This window comes from Lathamus discolor, chromosome 3, assembly GCF_037157495.1.
Source record: "Lathamus discolor isolate bLatDis1 chromosome 3, bLatDis1.hap1, whole genome shotgun sequence".
Lineage (NCBI taxonomy): Eukaryota > Metazoa > Chordata > Aves > Psittaciformes > Psittacidae > Lathamus > Lathamus discolor.
This window is the reverse complement of record NC_088886.1, coordinates 14,563,531-14,588,282: the sequence shown is the minus strand read 5'-3', so window position 1 is coordinate 14,588,282 and position 24,752 is coordinate 14,563,531. Positions and strand designations below refer to the sequence as shown.

Genomic DNA, 24,752 nt, shown 5'->3' with positions numbered 1-24,752 from the left:
GGTACATCACTGTGTGTGTCTGAGTGCACTTCAAAGTCCTGATGCATACATATGTGTGTTTCTCCCCTCTTTGGATACTATACTAAACAACCAAATACAAAGTGATTATAGCTCTCAAGATAGTGGACCGGAAGAAAACTTGGTATAGTGGCTTTGGGAAATGTCAGTTCACCCCTTGTCAGACCCAACCTTTCTGTTTGGGGTCAGCAGTATTTCACCTATGTTAGGCGGGTAGAATTCGTGAGGACGTGGCAAGGAAACATGCAGATAGAGGAGGAACTGGAGGGTAGCAGGAGAGAGAAGAAAAGAAAAGGAGAAAGGAAATGGAGAAGAAAAAAAAAAGAGGAATGCAGAGATGTGATGTTTCTGAAGATTATATTTTTCTGCTCTCTGCCATACGAGTTATTAAAATCTATTTACACTATAAAAGCTTTGCTTTTTCCTTAGACTTCACATTTTATTGAATGTTCAGCTGCAGCTGAAAAGGTGAAATATAAACCTACTTTTTTTTTTTTACCCTGGTCAACACAGTAAAGACATTAAAATGGCTATCTGTAAGATGAAAGTGACATCTGTGCTACTCTGCCTTTTCCAGGAACATGCTGTTAGTTTTACTCAGGTATTTTGAGAACACTGGGAAGGCACCCTTTCTCCATCACATCCTTTTCTGTGTCAGGGGAGTTGTACAGTGGATGGGATATGCTATGTGGCTAACTTTTCTTTTGCCTGTGCTATTCGTAGGCTTTTTCATTTCTGCTTTGTGTTTGCTGCTGACTTCCACAGTATGGAGGCATGGGGAGGGAACATCTTGTCCTTTGCAATTGGACTTTTCAATCACTTGCAAGCTACTAATAAGCAGAAGGTATAATGTAGACATCAAGCTGTCTTGACTGACTGGTGAAGAATCAAAGCGATGTAGGTACAATCCAGTAATTGGCAAGACTGAACATAATAACTGTTCTCAGTACTTTTAATTTAATTGGAATTTCCTTGCCTGCTGCAGTAAATGAGGAGTGACAAAGCACAGAAATAAAATAGAAGGTTCTACATCTATTTTCGCACTAGCCTAAGTGGTGTTGGTGATATTATTTTTCTGATTGGAGCTATTATAAAAGCTTCAAAGTTCAGCTCCAGGATTTGTTTTGAATATTTACTAAAAGGCCAGGGCTTTTTGCAGAGCTATGGCAAATGCTCTTCTGTTTAAAAAGCTGCTGTTCTTCAACCTTTGCTCAGGAATGTTTTCTGCGAAGACTGCTCAGTCAAGCCTTGGCAGCCTACCCCCACTCCTGTAGTAGATCAAGGAAGATGGTTTGAGATCCTTGCCCCAGTGCTCCAGCAAAATTGGATTGCTGAAAGCACTGACAAGCTGCTGTCCATGTGTGGTCCAACAATTGCATATTTGGTTAAAAAGGCATAACTACAAAATATAAAGAAACAAAAACTTACAGCTACTGCATTTCAAAGCAGGAACTTAAAAGCAGCATTCTTACAACTGTCACAAATTGTTGGCTGCCCGTGACAATCTCATTGATTTAAAAGGGATGTGAAGCTGATTAGTACCTTGCAAGATCAGGCATATTTCCTTTTAATTTTGTCATCCAGGGTATTTATTTTTTTTCTCCAGGAAACAGTAAATTATATAGTCATGATACGGACTCATTCCATATGTACAGCTCAACTGCAGAAAGTCTATTTGTGTATACTCGACAGCGTGTCTCTGTCAGGCCATCCTGGTGCCAGAAATGTGCTGTGGTACTTAAGTTTCTGCTGTTGTTTTGAATGATCCTGACTTCTCATTAAAATCTCTCTTATGTTTAATATCTAACATAATTACAAGAGGAAGAGTAATCTGTATGACTGCCCAATAATGACAAATAAATGATTTACCAAACTAAAGGCTCATGAAAAGTGAAATATCACAATAATTTTGAAATATTTGCGCCAGTAGATCACATGGAAACTTGAATACTTAGCTGTGGTAGTCTAGAAAGTATTCAAGCATTTATTTATGTATTTATTTATAAATCAATATCAGTTTTAGCTGTTGTCATTTGCTGGTGTTTTAGCACTGCACTACACACTGAATATCTTGTTAAGATGTACATGTCCTTCTCTGTGTAGCTGACAAGGCCAAAGAAATCTTTGGTATAAGGCTGATGTGTGTTCTTGTTTTACAAACTGATATTGTCATGGTTTTTACCCTTGCTGCTTCAATTCATTCAAAATTTGTCTGTCTTACAGAGAGTCACACAACAGGGCACTGACAGACACCCACTTGTTTCAAAAAGAGCTTTATAATTTACTGATGTGAGAGGTTATTTAAATGCCAACAGTAAGAACTTTAGCCTTATGTCTTTAAATGACAGCATTTAATTATGAGGTAGTCTATGTAACACTATATCAAGCTTTTTCCCTCCCTCTTCATCACTTTTGCCAGATTCGCTGATGTATAACGTGGTTAGCTCCATGACTACATGAATACTGAGGTCACAGAAACCATATGAACACAGATAATGTAAAACTCAGTTCATTAAAGAGAAACATTTTCAGTTTGGGGCATTAAATATGGAAATAAACTATTGCCCTAATGCAGATAATTATAATTTAACCTCACACCTTAAATATCGGTGCTTGCACCAGTCCATTCAAACACACTGCCTCCACAGCAGCTATCCGTGAAAAGCTGAAGTGGATCTGCTGAGGAAGGCAAACGCACCCACAGCCCCACCTCACCTTCCCATCTGTGCCTTCCCCATCTGAACCTCAGGCTTAAAATGCAGCATTTCAGTAAAAATCAGACTCTCTGCTCAGTGAGGAGGATGGGGTGGGTTCTCAACCATCTACTAGAACCCCAGCGGTTATGAGCAGAAGAAAGAGGGCTGGCTAATGAATGTTTTTCTGGTTTTCTACCACTTCTGTTTATCTAGCAACCTTATTTCACATACATGGTTGCTCATTTTTGTTCTACTCCTTTTTTAAAACCACCAACAGTTTTGTATAAAAATAAGAGTGCAAAAATAGTTCCTATATGCTAATAGTGCATTTCCAGCCCTCTATATCTGCTTTCTGTTTGTCCTTAACATCCATCTGGCTATACAAAAGTTTTCTATCAATTCATGTAGCTGTTCTCCTCCGCTAATTGGTTAATCAGTTCTTTTTCACAATTTTATTTCCCAAATTCAGTGTCATGCCAGTTCTTCAGTTCGTTCTGATTCATCCATTCCCCTCTCTACCTTTATTTTCTTTCAGTTCAGTTCTCAGGCTTTAAACCTGCTCATGTATCACTTCTTCATTTTTCAACTCTTTTCAGACCTGTTCCAAAGCTGTTCACTTTTTTCTCCTTTCCAGCACAGCACTTCACAGTCCATTACTTCATTTGTCAGAATATTTGGGTATTTTCCCAGTTTACTTTCTCCATTGAGTTATTTGATATTTATCCTTGGCCAACCAAATAATGCAAAATAATCCCTACTCCAGCCAAAGAGTACACAGCTCTCCAAAATTGATCAATTCATGGATTCCTTTACCAGAATTCATCAGTTTTACTCTTGGACTGTGCCCCACCCAGTTACTGAGCCTGTCTACCTAATGGCAAATTATTTAGAAGCACAGAAGACATTTTAGGCAAATGTAATTTAAATGTGAATTAAAAAATATCCCACATGCCAAGCACTTTAAAGGGCACAGAGCTTAAATCTTAGATTAACAAAATGGATGAAGTGATCTTTTGTAGCATCTTTTTAAAGCTGTGACTTAAAAGAAAAGGCTGCAGGTTTTTTTCTCTTTTCTAACTGAATCGCAAGGCTGAGAAAATCTATTTAGTCTAATCTCTGGAAAATAGTTTTCTGATGATTTGCATCATGCTGAGCATTTTGTTATGATAGAATTAATATGGTTTTAAAAGTTTTATGGTTTTAAATTCATGGTTTTAAAACATGAACAATGCACTATTATATAGTAATAAAAGTGGTGGCATAAAAATATGATCAATTATGATTTATTCTTCTAATACCTAAATATTATAATTGGTAGGTATTTTGCCGTTAAGTTTGTCTTTTCAGTTTTTGCTTTTTTTATTCCATGAAATTTTATTATGAAACTGCTTGCAGCATGCAGGGCTATTATCAACAAAGCAGCAAGGTGTTAGTCTGTAAATACTTAATGAAAAATTCAATTTCTCACGATATTTGCAGATGTAGATGAGTGCAGCAATGAAGGAACTGTTGCCTGTGGAGATCATGCAAAATGTGAAAACGTGGATGGAGGGTTTAACTGCTCCTGTAAGGAAGGTTATCAACCATCCACAGGAAAATTGCAGTTTAAGCCAAATGATGGCACTTCCTGCCAAGGTACATGATATTATAAAGGTTTATGTGTTATTATAGAGCTACATCTTCTGAGAAACTCACCAGTGCCTCTTTATCTTCGGCTAGATTAATCAGCAATACATGAAAAAGAGGCAAGGCAGTGACATCTACATTTCCTGAGAATAGAATCATTTTGTAAATGTATTGTTGCTAAACAGTGTGATGAAATCCATGTGAAATAGTGGTTGTCAAATCTGTACTTCTCTCCATAAATTCAAGCTGTCTCTTAACTTTACCTGTAGAAGTCACAAGGAAAGGGGCTTAAATCTCTACCTGAGTAAAGCAAAGCTGAAAGTCAGTCCAGTGATGTAACTTTGGCCAAGATCAAGTCCCAGTATTTGCAGTTTGAGAACAAAGTGCTGTGTCTTAATGTGCCTAAATTCATAATGCTGGTGGTGTTAGGAATGACAAGAGCTCTTAAAATCAGTATATATTGAATATTGATTAAACTGCAGTATATAATTAGTTTCTGTTTAATTTTTACAGAAAATCCGAAGGCCAAGTGTGAATTATACAAAGACTGTATAACCGAACATATTAACAGAACTTTAGCTGGGGTAAGTAGCATTGGTTTATAGATTAATTTCTAAATCCTTTAATTGTTTCTGTTTGAAACTGTTATTTCAATTATAATAGTTCTTAAGGAGCTTTTAACAAATGCTTGAAGCATTCAATTGAACTTAAGTATGTTTACAGAAGTGTTTTTAATAATTTCAAATTATTTGAACTGGGTTGTATGTTCAAATCATGATAATAACTTGCTGGGAATCTGTGTGTTCTGTTTCCAGCAAAGTGAGTCATGATGCATGAAAAATTCAGAAGTGTGATGATCACTCAACTGTTTCTGTAATTTTTGAAGTTACACACTGCAGCATTTACTGATGTGCAATTATTTGCTTGTTCAGAGTGAAAGGCAGCAAGATAGCTTACAAAAGTAATGTCAACAAGTGACAAAATAGAAAATGGAGCAATAACATCCTGGTATGCTAATATATTTACTGCCAAAGCATAGTATGTAAAGTGGTGCAGAATTTATAGACTCAGAGACTCTGGACTCAAGATTTCTTTTTCACCAGAAACAGAGATTCCTGAAGCTAATTAAAAAAAACCCAAATTTTAATAGAATCACTGTTCATTAGTCTGCGTTTATAGTATTGTCTAATTTAAAAAGATTAATGAAACATAAGCATAAATAAATGAAATCAAATTGTATGTGTTGGGATGTTATATTAAGCAGTTTGCCAAAGTTACGAAAATCAGAAAGATATTCATTGAAAGGCTTTTATTAACCTACTGTAAGATGGTCATTGTGTTAACATGCTTTCTGTGTTAACCTGTAATGTAATGTATTATATTAAATGTAACATATGCTTACCACATTTACATATGAAGACATGGTAAATGCCACAGCAGGATTTATGACTTTGGGGTGTTTTTTTTTTTGTTTTGTTTTTAAAATACTTAATCAAATTAAAGTAATACGTTAAAATACCTCAATTTTGCATAAATAACTGTGTCAGATTTTAGCCTAGGTTTTTAGCCTGTGTTCTAGTTCGATTCAGCTGCAGCCGCAGACAAAGCAAGCCCCATAAAAGCTGTTCAGCAGCAGAGTCTACAGATCTTACAAAATCAGGTGTTGGGTTCAGGGCTTGTTTGATGCTTTCTTGGGGGGGGGGGGGGGAGGAATTTTAATCTCATTAAATTTCAGTATCATGAAATAAGAATTCTTTTCTTATTCAGCTGTGAGATGGAAATTTGCAAGTTTAATCATCTCACCTTCTTCAGACTGTTGCTTTTTAAACCAATTGTTTTATATAAGTGCATTAAGCAGTTCATAAACTGAAGCATTGATGGTGAAATAGGCAGTACAGTTTGATTTAACTACATGCTTTATAATCTGCATTTGAAAAAAAAAAAAAAAAACAACCCTACCAAATATACTAATACTATTTCTCTGCTCCCACCTTTTCAACCAAAAAATTAACAGAAGAGAGTCAATGGAATAATCAAATCACCGATATTTAATGATTTTTGCAGAACATTTACCAGTTAATTTTGGAGAATTAGGGTAAATGAAAATGAGCTGCAGTAGTGGAAAAAAAAAAAAAGTTTAATGATAGCATATGGCTTATTTTTATAGTAGTTGTTTATTAAGATTATAGCAGACATGTATAACCTGTTGATTTAAATAGTGCCTCTTTTTAAGCACAAGCATCATTAAAGCCAGTATGTTAATTCACAGAAATCAGCCATTTGCATTGGGTTTACTTTCACTTGCAGAAATGTGACTTCACTTGTTTCATTAAGATGCGAGTTCTTGTATTTTTCAGATTAGTCATTTGAAAACACCCCTGGAGATGCTGCAAGAAATTAATAAAAATACTTTGGGACCACTTTTACCTGTAGATGTGATTTCATATGTTGAAGCGCTATCTTATTCATCATTAAATACCAGGCATTACTCTGTATCCGACAATGAAACACTTCGTAATACAACCATTAATGTGAGTAGATCAAGCCTTAAAATTGGATGAGGGGGATGTGTGTCTTCTTTTACAAATAGGATATGACTCCTGCACTTAAACATACAATTTTATTTGCAGGTTTTGGTTAGTACTGTGAACAATTTTTTACAAAAAGACAAGATTACAGTCTGGGAAGCTCTTCCTGTAGATGACCAAAGACGGAGCCTGACTAAGCTGCTGCATACTGCAGAACAAGCAACGCTTCTCATGTCACAGAACTTCAAAAAGACAACGCAGCTAGATGCTAATGCAAGTGACATAGGTAAGATAAAGAAAATTAATCTACGATATACTTTAGGTGTGGATTACACTGTGGAATTTTTCAGCACGATTATGAAGATTAGAAATGGTGTTATGTGAAACACACAGGTGTTAATTTGTATGAGTTTCATAACTAACACCTGACTTTCAGTGTAGGTATCATAATTTTCAATGATTGAACATGTGAGCCTACAGCCCAGAAAAAACTTGAGAAGCTGTGGGAAATTGTCCTTTCAGATTCTCTTTCAATCTCTCATTATAGTCACACCGTAACAGTGAATCTGCATTTATCTTACATGTACAAAATTATCCTATGCATCTAATATGCACTAAAAAAAAAAAAACCTACCTGTGGAATGAAACTTAGATTTGCCCTATGCAGAATTTTTCCTCTTTTTGGTTCAGTGAAGGTACTGTAGATGATCTTGGAATAAGAATTGTAGCTAGTAAATCCAATCTGGAGTGGCTTTATTTTCAGAGGGATTTCCATTTTAAGAGGAATATCTGAGGAGAACCAGTTAGGCTAAACTGCACGTTTTGCTTTCCTACCTTTCTCCCTGTGTGCTGGTGCCTTCACAACAACTCCTGCTGATTTTCCTGTATTAATAATAGTTCTATTATTCCTTCAATGGGAGGAGAGTAAGGTTAATACCAGCTGCTTTTGAAAATCCTGATAAAGCATTGTTTATGACTTTGGCAATGGTCACATCTTCGTTTCTCTGAATGTACCCAAACTGTATGTGACCTGGTTTCTTATTTTAGATTCAGTACAGTCCTTCAGTACCTCTTACCAGTTTGCCAATCTGTAAGATGACATGATAAGAAATATTCTTCCTTTGATCCCTAGGCAGGTCAAACCACCTGTTCTTCCTTCACTTTTCTGAAAGTAAATTAGCAAGAGTGATGAAAAATAAGAGATTTATTCCATTACATAAACTTTGTAGAAGCAGATTTATGTCAGTCCAGAGCACCTCTGGGTCTGCAGCAGATACAGAGTGATGCCACGAGCTGGCTGTAAAGCCCCAGCTCCCCCACCACCCTGGCAGAAAGGAGAGGGTCTCCTGGCTACAGAGCTGAGGATGTGAAGGTCTTAAAGAGAGGATTCCAGTGCAGCTTCCAGTAGCAGTGTAGATGTCAGTCAGACCAAGGTGAGAAAAAAAGCTTATCAAGACAATGGTGAGAAATTTCCATGTTGAAAGGTGGATGATTTTTTTTTTTTTTTTTTTGTCTTGCTCTTGTTCTAAAATGAGAAACTAAATGAGCTCTTTTCCAAATTGGACCCAAACACTGCAATCTTTTGTTACGGTTTTTCAGCATCAATGTATTTTCCACAGGACTGAAATGTGTCCCACACATCTATTCTGGGACAAGACCCTCAATATTACCCGTCTCTCTCCACTGTTTTTCATGGTGCAAGCTCTTGAACTCCAAGCTTTTCAAAACTCCAGCTACAGAAAAGTATTTCTTACATCCTGACGAACATTTTCTGACAGCTGGTCTATTGAATAGCTCATATTATTTTTGTGTGCTGTGCTATAAGCAATGCAGATGGTACAGCTTAGTGATACTCCTCCATCAGTCAAGTTTTAGATTTGTTTGCTGTTTTGTTTTTTAAAAAAAGGCCTGATTGACTTTTTTTGCTCCCTTCCTGGGTGATTGAAACTCAGCACTATAATGAACCAAGTAAAGAGCTCAATGTCCTCTAATGTAGTTTGTGTCCTGAGGGGTGATGCTTGTTTGTTTGCTTTTTGACAAGACACATCATTATTTCATGGTGCAATGTGCATTTGGTAGCATGGATAGATAACTATAAAATATATACTTTTCAAAAATTGGCTTTTATCAAATGCTACTATTCAGTAGAGAATTTTATGCTTTGCTTTTTATAATTGTGATTTGTGGTCCCTTTCAGAAATGCATTTTTAATAAAGCAATAGCTCTTCTTAGAGTAACCTACATTGTTCTTTCCAGTTCCTAATTTAATGCAAGGTGAATAAAAGGCAATATTTTTCATGGAAAGAGTAAAAAGTATGAGAGCAAAACATATGCAGGAAAATAATAAAACATAGGGGTTTAAGCAAACATATTAATAACATTTTTCTTGAAATATTTGGTGCAATGGTATATTCTTAAAATTCACGGTAATTATGCAATTCAATAGCACATTTATTAACCGAACTGTAAATTATGATACACTGTAATCGAGCACTGACTTGTACGGTATTTTTCTTCTTTTGCAGCACTCAAGGTTTTTGCTTTTGATTCCCATCACATGAAACACATTCACCCTCATGTATACACGGGGGGAGATTATATAAAGATCTCTCCAAAGAAGAGAAAGGAATCTCATCCTAATGGTAAGAAACAAAGGTTAGAGAGTAGGTGGGTTATTAAACACCTTAGCTAGACTTGTACTCACTGGTAAATAACCAAATATGCAGTTTACTAAGACTGAGCTTCAGCCGTGCTAACTACAGAGGAGTCAAGGTGTTTTTATCATCATCTCTCCTACCCCTTTACTGTCTCAAGACTGGTATTTCTAACATTTCCAATATACAGTGAGCTTTAACACTGGATATTGTTACCATAGACCTGAGCTTTATCCTTTTCTTAGCCATAGGTCTGCTGTGACTTCGGACTGGCCCCATCAACTAGTTTTCTTATTTCTCCTTCAAACATTGGTGTATCTTTTCTATTTAAAGAGTAGTTCACTAGGGCAAGAACACGTTTTCTGCAGTACCGAACCAGTAACTCACGGAAATTGGCTTGGACCTCATAGTGCTACAGAAACTGTTTACAACTACTGTCATCACTGAAAATACAGAAATGTGTTTAAATAGTTCTGGAATTAAACCACCTGACCTAACAAACATAGAAAATATTTTTTAAATCTTAATCATCTTCAAGCTTATTTGAATCTCACCACCTGTCAGTGCCTAAAAAAGTGATTTGCGTTGGTACCAGGGAGAAAAATCATGACTTCTTTTTTTTCATATCAGTACTGCATCCTAAAATCCCATTTGCTTTCTTTTTCCCTATGTGCCTTCCATTCTGTCTCCACTGTAATGGAGTTCAAAGTAAGCCAGGTAATTCAGAGAAACCCAGTACTTGCCTCAGGTCTGAGCCATTTTAGTTTGAGACCTCATACCACATATGTAGCCAACTGTAAAACAGCAGCAAGCATGCATTACTCTAGAAAAAAGTATATGTGTATATATCTAATTAGAATTCCCAGTGTGAGCACACATACATATATCTAATGGCAGTTACATTGTTTTAAATAAAGCTATATTTCATTGTCTCTAAAACATTTTTATAAGTATTCCACAAAGATTCCATCTGTTTTGCATATTTTATGCAAGAGCAGTAATAATGTCTATTGTTTATTGTTTCCTTAATGTCTTCAATATTGTTCTTCAATAAAAACCCCACAAACCACTGAACATGTTCTGTTTGATTGATAGGTACCGTTGCAGTTGTCTTTCTGCGGTATAGCAATATTGGTTCTTTGCTTTCATCGCCTAAAAACGTCTCCTCAAAAGATACTTCAGAGCAGAGACAGACTATAAGCTCATCAGTTATAGCTGTGGCAATTAGCTCAAATCCACCTACACTCTATGAGCTTGAGAAAATAACATTTACCTTAAAGTATGCGAAGGTAAGGGGCTTTTTTATTATCAACTTCAAATAAAACAAAATAACAGCTAATCATTTTATGTGATGTAACCGTACCTGCAGTGTATGATATATTGAGACATAATTCTGTTGTTTGCTGATGTTTGTTTTTTATTTCTCTAATTAGATAAATTCCAAATGTGACATCCTAAATGCAATAAACTAAATATGATACAACTGAAAATAACCATGGTACTAAAGCAAGGGCAACAATGCCAGCTTTGCTGGGTTATAGTATGAATAAAATGTAGATGCCTGAAACAGAGAATATTACAGGGTCTTGAATATTCTGTATTTAGGTAGGGTTTCTGAAAGTTTATCACATGCTTAAGCATGCATATTAAAAAATACGAAGATATGCTTCAAAGTTACTGTGAAAAGTTACCTTGGAGGTAGGATAAAATACCAGAACCTATAGCATTTCAACTTTGTTATTTCTGAAATCTAAACACATTTGTTTAAAGCTAATAATTTTAGTTCCATAGTGTGTATAGATTTTACTGACTTCACTTGTGCATTGCACAAGGAATTATCAGAAACATAAAAAGAAAGTGTGTAGGGAGGCTGACCGTAGGACGAGGTGTTAACCTTGGTTATGCAGCTTTTGAATTTGTTATTTGTCTTCTATATAAATTTGCATATATTTATACAACCCATTGGTACAGTAGGGACTTTATCTTTGATGAGTTAGTAAGCACTAACTGCAATAAATAATACTAATGGTCTTATTCAGCGCTGTCGTCACACCTGATATAGCAGGTGTGATACGACCCTGGTTTTATCCCATATCACTTTGTAAAAGGCACAGAATAAGTCTCAGTTTTCAAACTGGTCATTTGGAAGGGACTGTGAGCAGGACAAGCAATGTGGCTGTAACCTTGGGGTTTAGTCCATGTTCAGCAGGTGCAGGTGTATGTATGTAACAATGATTTCAGTAGGTAAAAATTCCAGCGCCTTTGCAAGTGCCAAAAGGGTTCAATAATCTGATTAGACTACATTTTTGGTAGGGTGTTAGCTGTGTGAATAAGATGCTTCCCTCCCTAGCCATGTTTTAATTGCTTGGAATAGGACTTGCAGAATGTCATTTTTGTTTCCCAGACTTCCAAAGGTGCAAGCAGTATCTAATGAATTGCACTGGCTAACATAAGAAAGGTCTCTTGATAGCAAATATCCTGCCTTTTGCCATCAGTAAAACATCTTGTTTCTGTTCCAGACTCTGGATAAAGATATTAAATGTGCATTTTGGAACTACTCAGCAGACACAATGAATGGCAACTGGGCTACAGAAGGCTGTGAGCTGACACATTCCAACTCCACTCATATCTCATGCAAATGTAATCATCTGACTCATTTTGCTGTTTTGATGTCCTCAGGTGGCTCTGTTGTAAGTGCTATTTTAATTCAGTGTTTTACCTCATGCTTTCTCCTGTCCTCATTCCTTATGTTTTTATTTCAGTGCAACTTACGTACTTTTCGCCTTTTAGGTTGTCTCTTGATTTTGTTCAGCAAACACACAATTTATTGTGCACAGAGCAAACAAAATTCCTCCCATATGTGTTTGATTTTCCTTTTGTCCTTTCTGCAGTATTACAGAGCAGTGATGCAGCAAAGTATCTTGTTCCAAATACACAGTCTGTTGTGCTTATTTTTGGTGCATTGCTTTTAATTTTAAATCCCATTTTAAGACTGCTGTGGGATTTAACTGGCATTCACTGGTGGTCAGTAGCCATATGGCCCTGAATTTCTCTCTCACAAAACTTTGCCACTCATTTGTCTAACCTTGGCATCTAAAAATCTGCTTTAAATTCTTTCCTGAGAATTTTCAACAGTATAAATCAGTGTGAAGTTTATGTCTATTAAACATGGGCACTCATGACAAGCACAAAATCATGAGAATGACCACTCAGTTTATCTCTTTATTGCATTAAGAGGCCCCATAGATTTCCAGGGCCTGTGTGGAGATCTGTGGGAGCTCAGGTCCTGCCTCAGGAGGCAGCTTTACAAGGTATCAGGACTGACAGCAAGCAGAATATTAGCATGAATATACTGTATTGAGACAGTTCTCTCACACTGTGAATTTCATGCTGATAGAGGCTGTTTCCTGGTTGCTAAATAGCATCCTAAGTCTTCAGTTTAAATTTAAAACCTTTGCAGGTACTTATACGGTTATTTTGAAAAAGAAGGCTGGGAGGAGAATAATCTCTGGTTCTTTATTTAGAAAAAAAATTACTTAGATACATTTTATGGTCAGCTGAATGCTACCCTTATGCTGATGCACAGTCATGTACTTCAAGAGATTCTTTGTGCAAATACCAAGCAGCACAAATGTAACTGTATTCCTGTGCAGAAAATATTCGCATCCAATATTAAAATAGCCTGTGTTTCTTTGGAGAATATTCATGTTACGTATCTGGGATAGCATTTGTTTGAAGTGATTGTTATTTCAGAGTCTTGTTTTGATCATGTTGCAAATGCAGTAAGAAGGTTATTCAGTTTTGCTTATCTAAGTCACTGCTGTGATAAGTCCTTTTATATTAGAAAATGTTCATGTCATATTAATATATGTCCTACTGCCAGTGTATTTGTTATTCACTAAAATGATCTGATTTTTTAAATCGCATTAGGAGATACTGATGTTAATAAAAAAGTTTTGTTAAGAAATATCAGAAAATGCAAGAGCAGAAATACATGAGGTTCATTACTAATTTCCCTTAGAATTATGTCTTACAAAAAAACAATACTTTTTATACTATCCAAAGTGTAAGTTTGCAGTGAAACTCTACAAACAGTTTTGATTAATACTTTGTAGAAAAGAAGAAAAAAAAGTATAATAGAATGAGGTCTTTCTTGAGAAGGTACAAAGCTGTTCTTTTAAATATTATATTATAATTTTCCCCCAGGGTGTTACAAATTATAACATTCTTACAAGAATCACTCAGCTAGGAATAATTATTTCGTTGATTTGCCTCTCCATGTGCATTTTTACATTCTGGTTCTTCAGTGAAATTCAAAGCACTAGAACGACAATTCACAAAAACCTCTGCTGCAGCCTTTTCCTGGCGGAACTTATTTTTCTGATTGGAATTAATATGAACAATAATAAGGTGGGTAGTTTTCACTCATATCTAGATTTTGTGTTGTAAAGTAAATGTACTGTATAAGACACAATTTTCCATTTACTTCCAATATTTCCTAGTATCAGTACGAATATTCCAGTGACCCTGGTTTCCCAGTCTAGTAACAGAAAATACAAAATGGTCATTTAAAGAAGTAGGGTCTTCATCTGAACTGGTGTGTATTGACGTTGCTCTGTGGCTTTCATTTGAGCTTTGTCATCTTATCAAAGACTGTGGTCTTGATATGCTTATCATTTTCACTTTTCTCATCTATTTGGATGCTGTGCAAACCCATGTTGGTGGCTTTCTGGGTGACAATTTTTCCTAAAAGCCAGGCCAGATCTGTAGTGACAAGCTAGCTTTTAAGATACAGCAGTGTTAGCTGGAAGACCCATTTTCTTTACTCATGTGAGGTCTTGACTTGTCCCTGTTGTTTTTCACACAAGATGGGCTGTTGATTTTTGCATCTCAGAATAGTTTTAGGAAATTAAATTATGCATAAATTATCAGAATAATCTTACTGTAAAGAGTTGAATTGAATTTAAAATTACTTGAAAAAATACGAACTGCTATCCATGAGGTGACATTCTAGTACCAACTAATCAAGAAATATCGTTTTACAAACATTTTGTAGTAACAAAAGTAATTTTGGAAATAATTCCTTGTGATGCCTAATTAGACTATTATCAAAACTGTAAAAATGAACTTCATCTAGATCAGGCAATCATACAGACTGCTCCAATGTAACTATGGGATCAACCTTGTCAAGTTGTTTATATAGTTTTTCTGGGAAGAAGTTCACTAAAAGTTGAATGTAGTCTCTATCTTACCAGTTGCTACAGAAAGCCTTAATGAACAAGTGAGCTCATGGGTGTAGGCCAAGTTCTTGTCAATCAGTATTACACATGGGCTGCTGGACCACCACTTTAGAGTTCAATAGGTTGCTGTGCATATGCTGTTATATTAGCAGACATATTAATAGAATTATGACTCTTGCTTTCTCTGATTGAATTTCTAGCTCTTCTGTTCAATTACTGCTGGATTACTCCATTATTTCCTTCTAGCTGCTTTTGCATGGATGTGCATTGAAGGTATTCACCTCTACCTTATAGTAGTGGGAGTCATCTACAACAAGGGCTTCTTGCATAAGAATTTCTATGTCTTTGGCTATGTCAGTCCAGCTGTGGTCGTTGGAATCTCTGCCGCACTAGGATACAAGTACTATGGCACCACAGAAGTGTAAGTCACTGTTTCTGTGTCCAAATCAACATACATAAGGATGCAATAGTCACAATAGCACATTTCAAGGCATTTTCTGCTGTTTACTTTTCAGATGTTGGCTCAGCACGAAGAACAACTTTATATGGAGTTTTATAGGACCAGCATGTCTAATAATTCTTGTAAGTATAATTTTCATTTTTTATTGCAGTACATAAAACCGATAATAAAAGGTGTTTAATAATCACCCACCCATTGCCAGCATAGCTGTGAGTGCTAATTATAGGGCAGAATTGGCTAATTTAGACCTTTTTATAGTGTCTCTAAATTATTTATATGCTGTATGTCTAAATACATTACTAGCCTGAAAAATTAATATTTGACCAAAAAAAGCTCCATATAAGATCAGAGTTTCTTTTCTTCCTTGCTTTCGTTCTATCTTGATGATTTCAGAAATTCTGTGAAGCATTTCTCTTTTTTAAGAAGTAGTATCTCTGTATGTCATTGGCATCTTAGCATGGCTCAGCAGGAGGTGTACGCAGACACTATCCTAGCAGACAGATAATCTGTTTTTTCAAATGTTGTGTGACTTAATCTCTTATCAGTGATCGGTCATCTTTGTAAGATTAGACTGTCATCTTTGTGGCTTTATCACTCGCATGTACCCTGTCATCATCAAAGCTATTTTAAACTAAATTGCGACGTCAGAGAAAAGAACCCACTATTTCACATGGGCAGACAAGTCAAGTATTGATAGCCCTATTTCAGCTGTAAAAAGGGCTTTTTTAATTCTTACTGGAAGTGGCTTCAAACCTGCAAATTTGGCAGGTATTATATGTTCAATTCTGAAACAAGACATTTTTGGTGCCTCAGGACCATTTCTGAGTGCTATAAAGTTTAACAAACCATTCCAGCTGTAATGGGGCATTACTGTGTATGACTGAGTTGACAGTGATCTGGCGATAGCTGGAGCTAACATAGTGACAAGGTACAATGGTGAGGACTGGTGGCATCTGTGGTCAAGTCAGTTATAACCATACACTGGGTTTTATTTGGTTTATTTATTTGGTGATAAATGTGAAGATTTGCAAAAAAGAACTGGCAATGACTTATGCACACAAGACAATAGTAAAACAGTTTTATTTTAAAGTGTTTGCAATTTCAAAGCTGAATAAAGTATCAGGTATAATTCTGATCAAATTCCACCCAAAATTCCTACTGTAGTTTGGGGATGGGCTGGGAGCAACCTGCCAGATGCAGCTGCAGGGTGATTCCTCCCCATCTCACCCTCCTGGTAAGCACAGCAGACTTTGAGAGAGTCAAGGCACTGTAACCTCCCTTGGATGAGTGCTTCTGCTGTCAGATTGCCCTGATGGACAACAGGTTACTACAGTAAAACAAATTCATAGGGAGAGACTATCCTTTAGTAGGAAATTCTTACAGTTCTTGGGTTTAAGTTGTCAATTTCCTATTTCCACTCTGGACCTTATCTCTTTCTTCCATGAAGGCAGCAAGGATGGGATTTTTTTGTTATTGCTATCATTCCTGTTCCTCATCTGCCTTCAGGTGAAGATTTATGGGCAGTGATGTATCACTGCACAGTTAGCACAGGAAAGCTGCATTATCAAAATATACAAAATGCCCCAAATTTATGCATCTGTAACCTCATTTTCAGCTCCAACTGAGCTGTGCTTAATTCAGAGCACAGTACAGAGGCAGAGAAGGTCTTCAGCAGCTTTCATATAGATGGCCACGGAGGCAAATCCTGCAAAGCATGGATTTTCATGAGGCCTGCAGCTTCATTTTGCTCTGAGGCCCGTAGCTATTCTTTCAGCACTCCAGATCTTCCAGCATTCCCTGCAAATTTAAAGTGGAGGTAATAGAGGTTGATAAGGGCCCTATGTGCCAGTGCAGTCCACCTGTGGGTGAGGATAAAAGCCAGACAGCTTCTTTTGTTTTCTCCCACTCCTTTGCCTAAGTGAAGCCACACAAAGGAGCTATAGCTGGACAGCAAATGGCCTGGTGGTTGTCTTGGGTTTTTTGTATGTTATGGAATGGTTTTGTGATAACTTGTTTTCACAGTATTCGCATACCTTTGTTATTGTCTCTTCATAATCATGTTGCTAGACCTGGAGGAAAGGCAAACCACTTTCAGCAAGCTGCTCTGCTGGTGTGTGATTATTTTTTTTTTTTAAAGCATTTGGACAGCTTATTTTGATGGGATCATAACAAATTGAATCCTGAAATACAAGAAGGATGTTTTCAAAGAGAGCAGGGAGCTAGGTAATTGGCTTACACTCTATCCAGGTTAGTGTCTAAGGAAAATAAGGAAAACCTTAGGAAAATAGGCACATGTTGGAGACGAAGTTGGTGTTAGATGTCTGCTTTGTGGAAGGCACGTTGATGGCAGTAATTCGGTTTCCATTGTCCAGTCTTCCTATTAATCATACTGCATGGGCACCAAAATAACATTAAACTTTTTCCAAAGTAGTGCCACTCAGGAAGTCTTTTTAATTACAGAAGCCAATCTTTTTCCAAGATTTCCATTCTACCCACAGCTAATTAAGGAGGGGAGGGAGAGGAGGTAATTAAGGACTCTAAAAGGAAATGTTATTTTAGTTCTGGGATAACCAGATTGATTGCTGCAACCCTCATATAGAAAGTTGCAAAACCTGGCAGCTTCAAGCTTACCTTTAATCCTGAGCTTCATCTACTAATTTTGAGCTTGCAGGTTTTCCAAGATAGCCTGGAGAGTTTGCATGCCAAATCTCTAAAAAACCACTCACCACAAATATGATTCTTGCACAGAAACATTAAAATTGTCAGGACAAATGCCCATGTGCCCAAATGGTGCTTTCAGTTTCTGAGAGTGGGGACTCCGGAGATTTGTGCTTTAGATTATACTGTAATATGGCTTTGAGACAATATGTGAATGATATAGAACAGGACCGGTTCTCTACCAGTGGATTTTCTGCCTCAGGGTACATTATTTCAAACACATCCCTGGACATTAAATCTACAGTAATAGTGAACCATAGGGAGCTCAAGTGTTTAGCAGGAGTGCAAGCTAAGTTCTCTTCACTGCCTAAGCAGAAACAGTACTTCTGAAAGTGTTTGTTTATTAATATTAATGTTTTATTAGAATTCTTAAGTGAAAGATATGGCCATATCCCATCCAAATATTACTATTATTAGATTGGTGACTTTACATGAAAAGGAGTGGGTCAGGAGCTCCTTAGATCCAGTTAGCAAAGAAAGGGCATTTTGAACCTTTGTAAAAAAAGCTGCAAGCTGAAGATAATTTCTAGAACTTATTTCTTCCTCATAATACTTGTAATCTTTAGAACCACAAGCATTTTAGCTAAAACTATGCATTAGATTAGATCAAAGCATACAACTATGGAGAAATTATTTATAACAAGTATTTAAAATTTCTAATAGACAAGTGAGTTTATCACAAGTTTTAAGAGACAAACATTCACACACACCACAACCCATCCCTGATTGAGGCAAATGCAAATATAAGCTTCAGAGATAAAAGATGTGGAAAAAAAAGTAATCCATATAACATGTTCTTTTCTTTTGTAATAAACTTACAGTAACCACCTCTGTGTAATATGAAATACCCATTAGTCTGCAGGGCAATGTGGCTGCAGTTTTGATGAGCATGAAATGTCAGCCAATAACAAACTCCTTCCCATAGTGCAGGACTTCTATACGGCTTTCCGCCCCTCTGACATGACAGCTTGCTCTGTGTTGAGTGGGAGCCACTCTGGGTTTTATCTCTCTATAAGGAATTTATTCTAAATACTGGCATTTTTGAAAATTTAATCTTTTAGATTAAGTGGAAAGATGATAAATCCCTCCACTTGTACCTGTTGTGAGGGACAGCTTTATATATTAATTGACCAGCTGGCAGTAGAAATTACATTGTTTGGAAGGGTTGGGCAAAGACTATTAATGCTGCATTCATGAAAGTCTGCAAGCTATTAAAAGGAAAATTTAGAAGAGAATCACTGATAATCCAAGTGCAGCTATAGGCAACCTTTCCAATATACCTCTCTCCCAAAAGTTTCTCCCATTAAATCTGTTCAGTTGAGCTTTGTGGAGCAAGTTCAGAGCCATCCATGATAACATGAGTATCACCTTGGCAGCATTGACTTGATTCATGCAAGTTGGACTTGTACCCACTGTCACTGCCATAATAAATTGGCATACCTCTGTGAAGAACCAGAACTCATAAGTGTGACATGTAACATTAACAGGTGCAATTTGTCATTTAATGGTAAAATTCTATCAGTATCATTTGTTGAGATCACCTCTGTAATACCAAAATCCAGACTTGCTCTTTGAGGTCAGAATATTTCCAAAATTGAACATCATTCAAATAATCCTCTCTGTGCCTTTTACCTAAACATCCTAGTGTTGTGCAGCGAGGAGGTGGCTCCTGTACGCCCTTGCTTGGTTTGGTCCTCTTATGTGTGTTTTCAGGGACCTTGAAAGTGTCTGGCTTGGTTTCAAGCTCCAGTTTCTTGAAACAACTGGTAGTTGCAGTGTTTGCAGGTACAAAAATGGCTTATAAATGGACCCTGTAATTTTCAGAGCATTCTTGTAAACCTGACTTGGAACCTACAATCCAATAGTTCTTGGGAGAGGTGTCTTCAGAAAAGCCAAGTTCTTTTTATTAAGCATTCCTGTATGTAATAAACGTAATGAATAATCAACTGTAAAGCAAAAATATTCGAAGAATTGCAATGATTGATTAACCTTACTGTTTTAAACTTCTCATGTATAAATGAATGGGTAAATGAATAAAATATACAGATTGCAGTTGCAAAATACAAAAAAGTGACATATGAGTGATGAAAGCAGGCTAACAGTAGAGTAATGCTTTTCATTAAGGAACCGCCTGCATATTCATTAGAGCTAGTCGATTACTTAAAAAATACATTCATCAGATAATTTATTTGATGAATTTTACCATTATTTGTCAAGTAATTTATTCAACAAAAAAGGTAAAATTAATGGAATAGTGCATTCATCAAATCTTATTGGACAGCTCTAATACTTACTCAGTTCTGTACATTTAGGTTGATTCAGGATTAGTAATACTGCTGCAATCAATGCAGAAAAATTTCCTGGCAAATCCATTACTCCGCTGTTTTCTCATAGACTCACATATTTCATGTACTTAATCTAGGCCATTCAAACTTGTAGAAAAGTAAATATTCAAAGAGTTTAAAGTTTTACAGTTTTGCAGATTCCAACATTGAGCATGATCTGACACTCCATTGTTCCCACTTAAAATAAAAAAAGGGAGGGGCGACAGGCAAAAATCCCAACCGAGCAGCCCCTCTAAGATCAGTTACACTACCCTGATGTAATCAAGAGCACTGCCTCCTCGGGATTCTTCTATTATTTCTGTTATTCAGTGAGCAGCTCATGTTTGTTACTCTCGACATTTCTTTATATTCTAAGGACTAATAATGAAAAAGTTGTTTGACTTGTGACCTCCATTACAACAAACCATATTTTTTAACGAATATTTATGCTTTGGAAAATTCTGCGGGTTTTTTTTCCAAAGGGTTATTTGTGATAAATGCTTTGTTAAGTTTCTTAGATAGATGAGAAAAGCATACTCTGTGCCATTTACTGTATATTTTTCAAAAAGTAGTTGGTTAAAACGTTTTTTTATATCCACTCTTGTTCCTCAGTCTGCCTTTTCTGTGGAAATAAAATTCCTACAGGGACTAGTAACTGCTTTTTTATTCTTTATGAAAAAAAAATAGCCCCCATTTCATTAGCCCCTCTGTGGCTTCAGTTAAAAGTGTCTCTATGGCATTTCTTACACCATTGTGGATAAAGAGGAGATAATTAATTATATAGGAGTATTAAATACTGAGTGTGCAGCTTTGGTCAAAACAGATTAGTTCAAACCACAATGGTGTTCAGCAACAGGAATAAATGCTGTGCTAAATAATCATTGAGCAGGAAAGTAGTTTCCCTGCTCAGTGGACAGGATGAGCTTTAAACTCCAATCCACAGCTTCCATATTGCCATACCCAGTGGGTGGAGCTTCTCAGCAACACCAGGCCTTTCATGTGAAATTAAGGTCCCTGCTTTGCACTTTTCCTTCTTCCTTTTGTCATTAAAGCCCTTGTTCTAAAGTCCCTAGAAATACTTGGGAAAAGAGGCTGTAGCCATTATTCTGCAAAATGAAAATTAAATGCTCTTATGTTCATAGAATCATAGAATAGGGTTGGAAAGGACCTTAAAATAATCTAGTTCCAACCCAATATGATGTTATATATAACAATATAACAATATGATGTTGTTATATAGGAACAAATTCATCACATAAAGCTCAAAGATCCTAGAAAGGTGTTCTGTAAAAAAGGCTTGTTTGAATTTTTTAAAGCAACTTAGTGAGTAATATGATAAGAAAACACATCAAAAAGTTCTCCCTCAGATTCACTGGAAGGACATTAGACTTGAAAACTCAAGCATGTATCCTATCAAGAGGGAAGCAAGCAGAAGCAACAGAGGGAGTACAAGTCGATGCCAAGGGCAAGGGGAGAAGTACCCACAGGTTCCAGTTTTCTGTTTAACATCTTCGTTGCTGACCTGGACAGTGAGATTGAGTGCGCCCTCAGCAAGTTTGCCGATGACACCAAGCTGTGTGGTCCGGTTGATATGCTGGAGGGAAGGGATGCCATCCAGAGGGACCTTGACACGCTTGTAAGGTGGGCTGATGCCAACCTTATGAAGTTCAACCAAGACAAGTGCAAGGTCCTACACCTGGGTTAGAGCAATCCCAGGCACAGCTACAGGCTGGGCAGAGAAGAGATTCAGAGCAGCCCTGCAGAGAAGGACTTGGGGGTGTTGGTTGATGAGAAAATGAACATGAGCTGGCAGTGTGCACTTGCAGCCCAGAAAGCCAACTGTATCCTGGGCTGCATCAAAAGGAGCGTGACCAGCAGGTCGAAGGAGGTGATCCTGCCCCTCTACTCTGCTCTTGTGAGACCTCACCTGGAGTATTGTGTGCGGTTCTGGTGTCCTCAACATAAAAAGGACATGGAACTGCTGGAACAAGTCCAAAGGAGGGCCACGAGGATGATCAGGAGACTGGAGCACCTCCCGTATGAAGATAGGCTGAGAAAGTTGGGGCTGTTCAGCCTGGAGAAGCCTGCATGGAGACCTCATAGCAGCCTTCCAGTATCTGAAGGAGGCCTATAAGGATACTGGGGAGGGACCCTTCATTAGTGACTGTAGTGACAGGACAAGGGGTAACGGGTTCAAACTTAAACAGGGGAAGTTTAGATTGGATATAAGGAAGAAGTTCTTTCCTGTTATGGTGGTGAGGCACTGGAATGGGTTGCCCAGGGAGGTTGTGAATGCTCCATCCCTGTCAGTGTTCAAGGCCAGGTTGGACAGAGCCTTGGGTCCATGGTTTGTTGTGGGGTGTCCCTGCCCAGAGCAGGGGGGTTGGAACTAGATGATCTTGAGGTCTTTTCCAACCCTAACTATTCTATGATTCTATGATTCTATAAACTGTGCCCCCTACTTTAGTGTTTCCATATATATTAAGCCTCAATGGATTTCTTACTCTTTTTTTTTTTTTTTTCCCAAGTAAAAAACACAACTGTCTAAATCAGGTTAGGTTTTGTTTGATTTTTTAGTTGTTTAATATTTTCTTGCTGATTCTTTACCTTGCTTTGCTTTAAGTAGAATTACTATAAAAACTTATGCTTACCCTAAATTGTTTATTAAAAAGACCACCATAAGTTTGCTTCAGATAGTTAACATAGACTGAAGTATTTTGGACCTTCTTAGTAATTACACAATGACTACATCCACAGTACACATTTTCTCACCCATATCACATATTCTTCCACTACTCTACTGTCTTTTTGTTTCATTGCTTGCAGGCATTTAGAGAAGCAAATTTAAATTTACAGTAGTAATTGCATATGAATACTCTGAAAATCTCACTTGGTCATTGAAAGAGTTTTTGTGGCTTTGGGTAAGATGGGATTTTGTGACTACATCCACAGCAGAATTGTGAATATTTCTAAAAAGCCCAAGAGCCAAATCTTTTAGAGTATTTGGCAAACTTTGGCAAACTGTGGAAGGCATAGACAGCTTTCTGCCGACTAGTCACACCTCCAAAATGACAAATATAGCCTGTTGTCAGACTTGACATCTCAGTCATGATCATGATGGTATCTCACCCATTTGCTGAAGCTAGCTGTGCTAAAAGATAATATACAATTCCTCTTTGACGCATAAAAATACTCCTGCTGGCTTCTGCATAAGGCTTCTGATGCAGCCTAAGACAGTTTTGCATTTAGGCAAAGAAACCATTGGAGAGGTATAACATGGAGTCTGAAGTTTTTGATGCACCTGGAATCAATTCATTAAAGAGCCTGATTTATGTCACAACCAGCTAACAAGTAAATGCACCTTCTATAAAGGTTCTTGGAAAAGGCGAAGAGTAAATAAAGTGATTAATTACACTGTGAGCAAGATAGAACCTGTTCCTGTCACTGGATCTAGTTATGGCTGAGGTCAGATACAGCTCTATTGGCTCATCCCTGCTGCCCTTCGCTGCAGAACTGAGGTTAAATAAAACTACTAAGGTCAGCATGTGTTTAGCTTTGTAATCCAATAAGAAATATTAAATCTGAAGTCTGAGAGTCTGATTACTCTGTTGAAAAATATGGAAACTCTATGTATTTATATATTTATTTACAGTTTGCTGTAAGTGTTCTAAAAATATAAAAAAAAGCATATAATTGAGTCTAAATCTACAGCTTAAAGTATGTAAAATAACAACTTGAAAGTATCCATATATAAAGAGCAACCCTATGTGATAATTGTGTATTTCCTGAGACAGAGTTTGAAATTAACTCATTTAGCTATGTTTTACCTTTTACAAAAAGTGAAATCATTAAAATCTTAGAATCATAAAATTCTAATCCTGCGTTAATGAAAGAGTTTCCAAAAATATAGCCTAAAGGGAGGTTGTTAATGGTTTTGTTACAGTTCCTACTCCTAGGTAAGGCTGCTGTTGTATACCTAAAGCATTCAAGAAGATATATTCACTGGGGACATGATAATGAGATAAATCAGTCAGGAGACAAACCCAGACTGTTTGACTGCCAGCTTGTGTCCAATTTGATGCAATTAATATGGCATACATTTTCATTTTGAAGCTTAAACTGTTGTATTGTTAATAGCTTAATTCTGTTCTCCCCTGACTGAAATAACGATGACCCACTGAATGTTGGCATTTTACCCAGCCATTAGCCATACAGCCAGAAAGACAGAAATGGATTGCTCTCTGTGGCAGAATTCAGAGCATCACAAGCTCATTAATTCAAACACTCATAATGAGGGTCATTGTAAAGACTGATACAGATACAGCTGCTCTGAACTTCAGACATTTTTTGAAAGAGCCAAATTCAATATGATATATGTAAAAAATTCAAGTATATGCCTAAGAGAGCAGCGGGAGAAATTTTCTCATTCTTTTTTGTGAGATCTGACATCAGCATATAGATGGTTTCATCAATTATTGAGACAGAGAC

At 36.9% G+C, this 24,752-nt stretch overlaps 1 protein-coding gene across 3 annotated transcripts in view; it reads left to right on the top strand.

The window, feature by feature from the left end:
* The window catches only part of ADGRL4 (adhesion G protein-coupled receptor L4), an 82,599-nt gene that overhangs the window by 44,738 nt on the left and 13,109 nt on the right, over positions 1–24,752 (top strand). For 2 of the 3 annotated variants that reach the window (XM_065673664.1, XM_065673666.1), the window contains 10 exons: positions 4,194–4,349; positions 4,854–4,924; positions 6,698–6,871; positions 6,971–7,154; positions 9,394–9,510; positions 10,618–10,811; positions 12,042–12,212; positions 13,729–13,932; positions 14,963–15,183; positions 15,278–15,344. In XM_065673664.1, coding sequence (XP_065529736.1) covers positions 4,194–4,349; positions 4,854–4,924; positions 6,698–6,871; positions 6,971–7,154; positions 9,394–9,510; positions 10,618–10,811; positions 12,042–12,212; positions 13,729–13,932; positions 14,963–15,183; positions 15,278–15,344 — 1,559 coding nt within the window. The remainder of the gene's footprint in view (positions 1–4,193; positions 4,350–4,853; positions 4,925–6,697; positions 6,872–6,970; positions 7,155–9,393; positions 9,511–10,617; positions 10,812–12,041; positions 12,213–13,728; positions 13,933–14,962; positions 15,184–15,277; positions 15,345–24,752) is intronic. The other variant, XM_065673665.1, reaches the window with a different exon arrangement.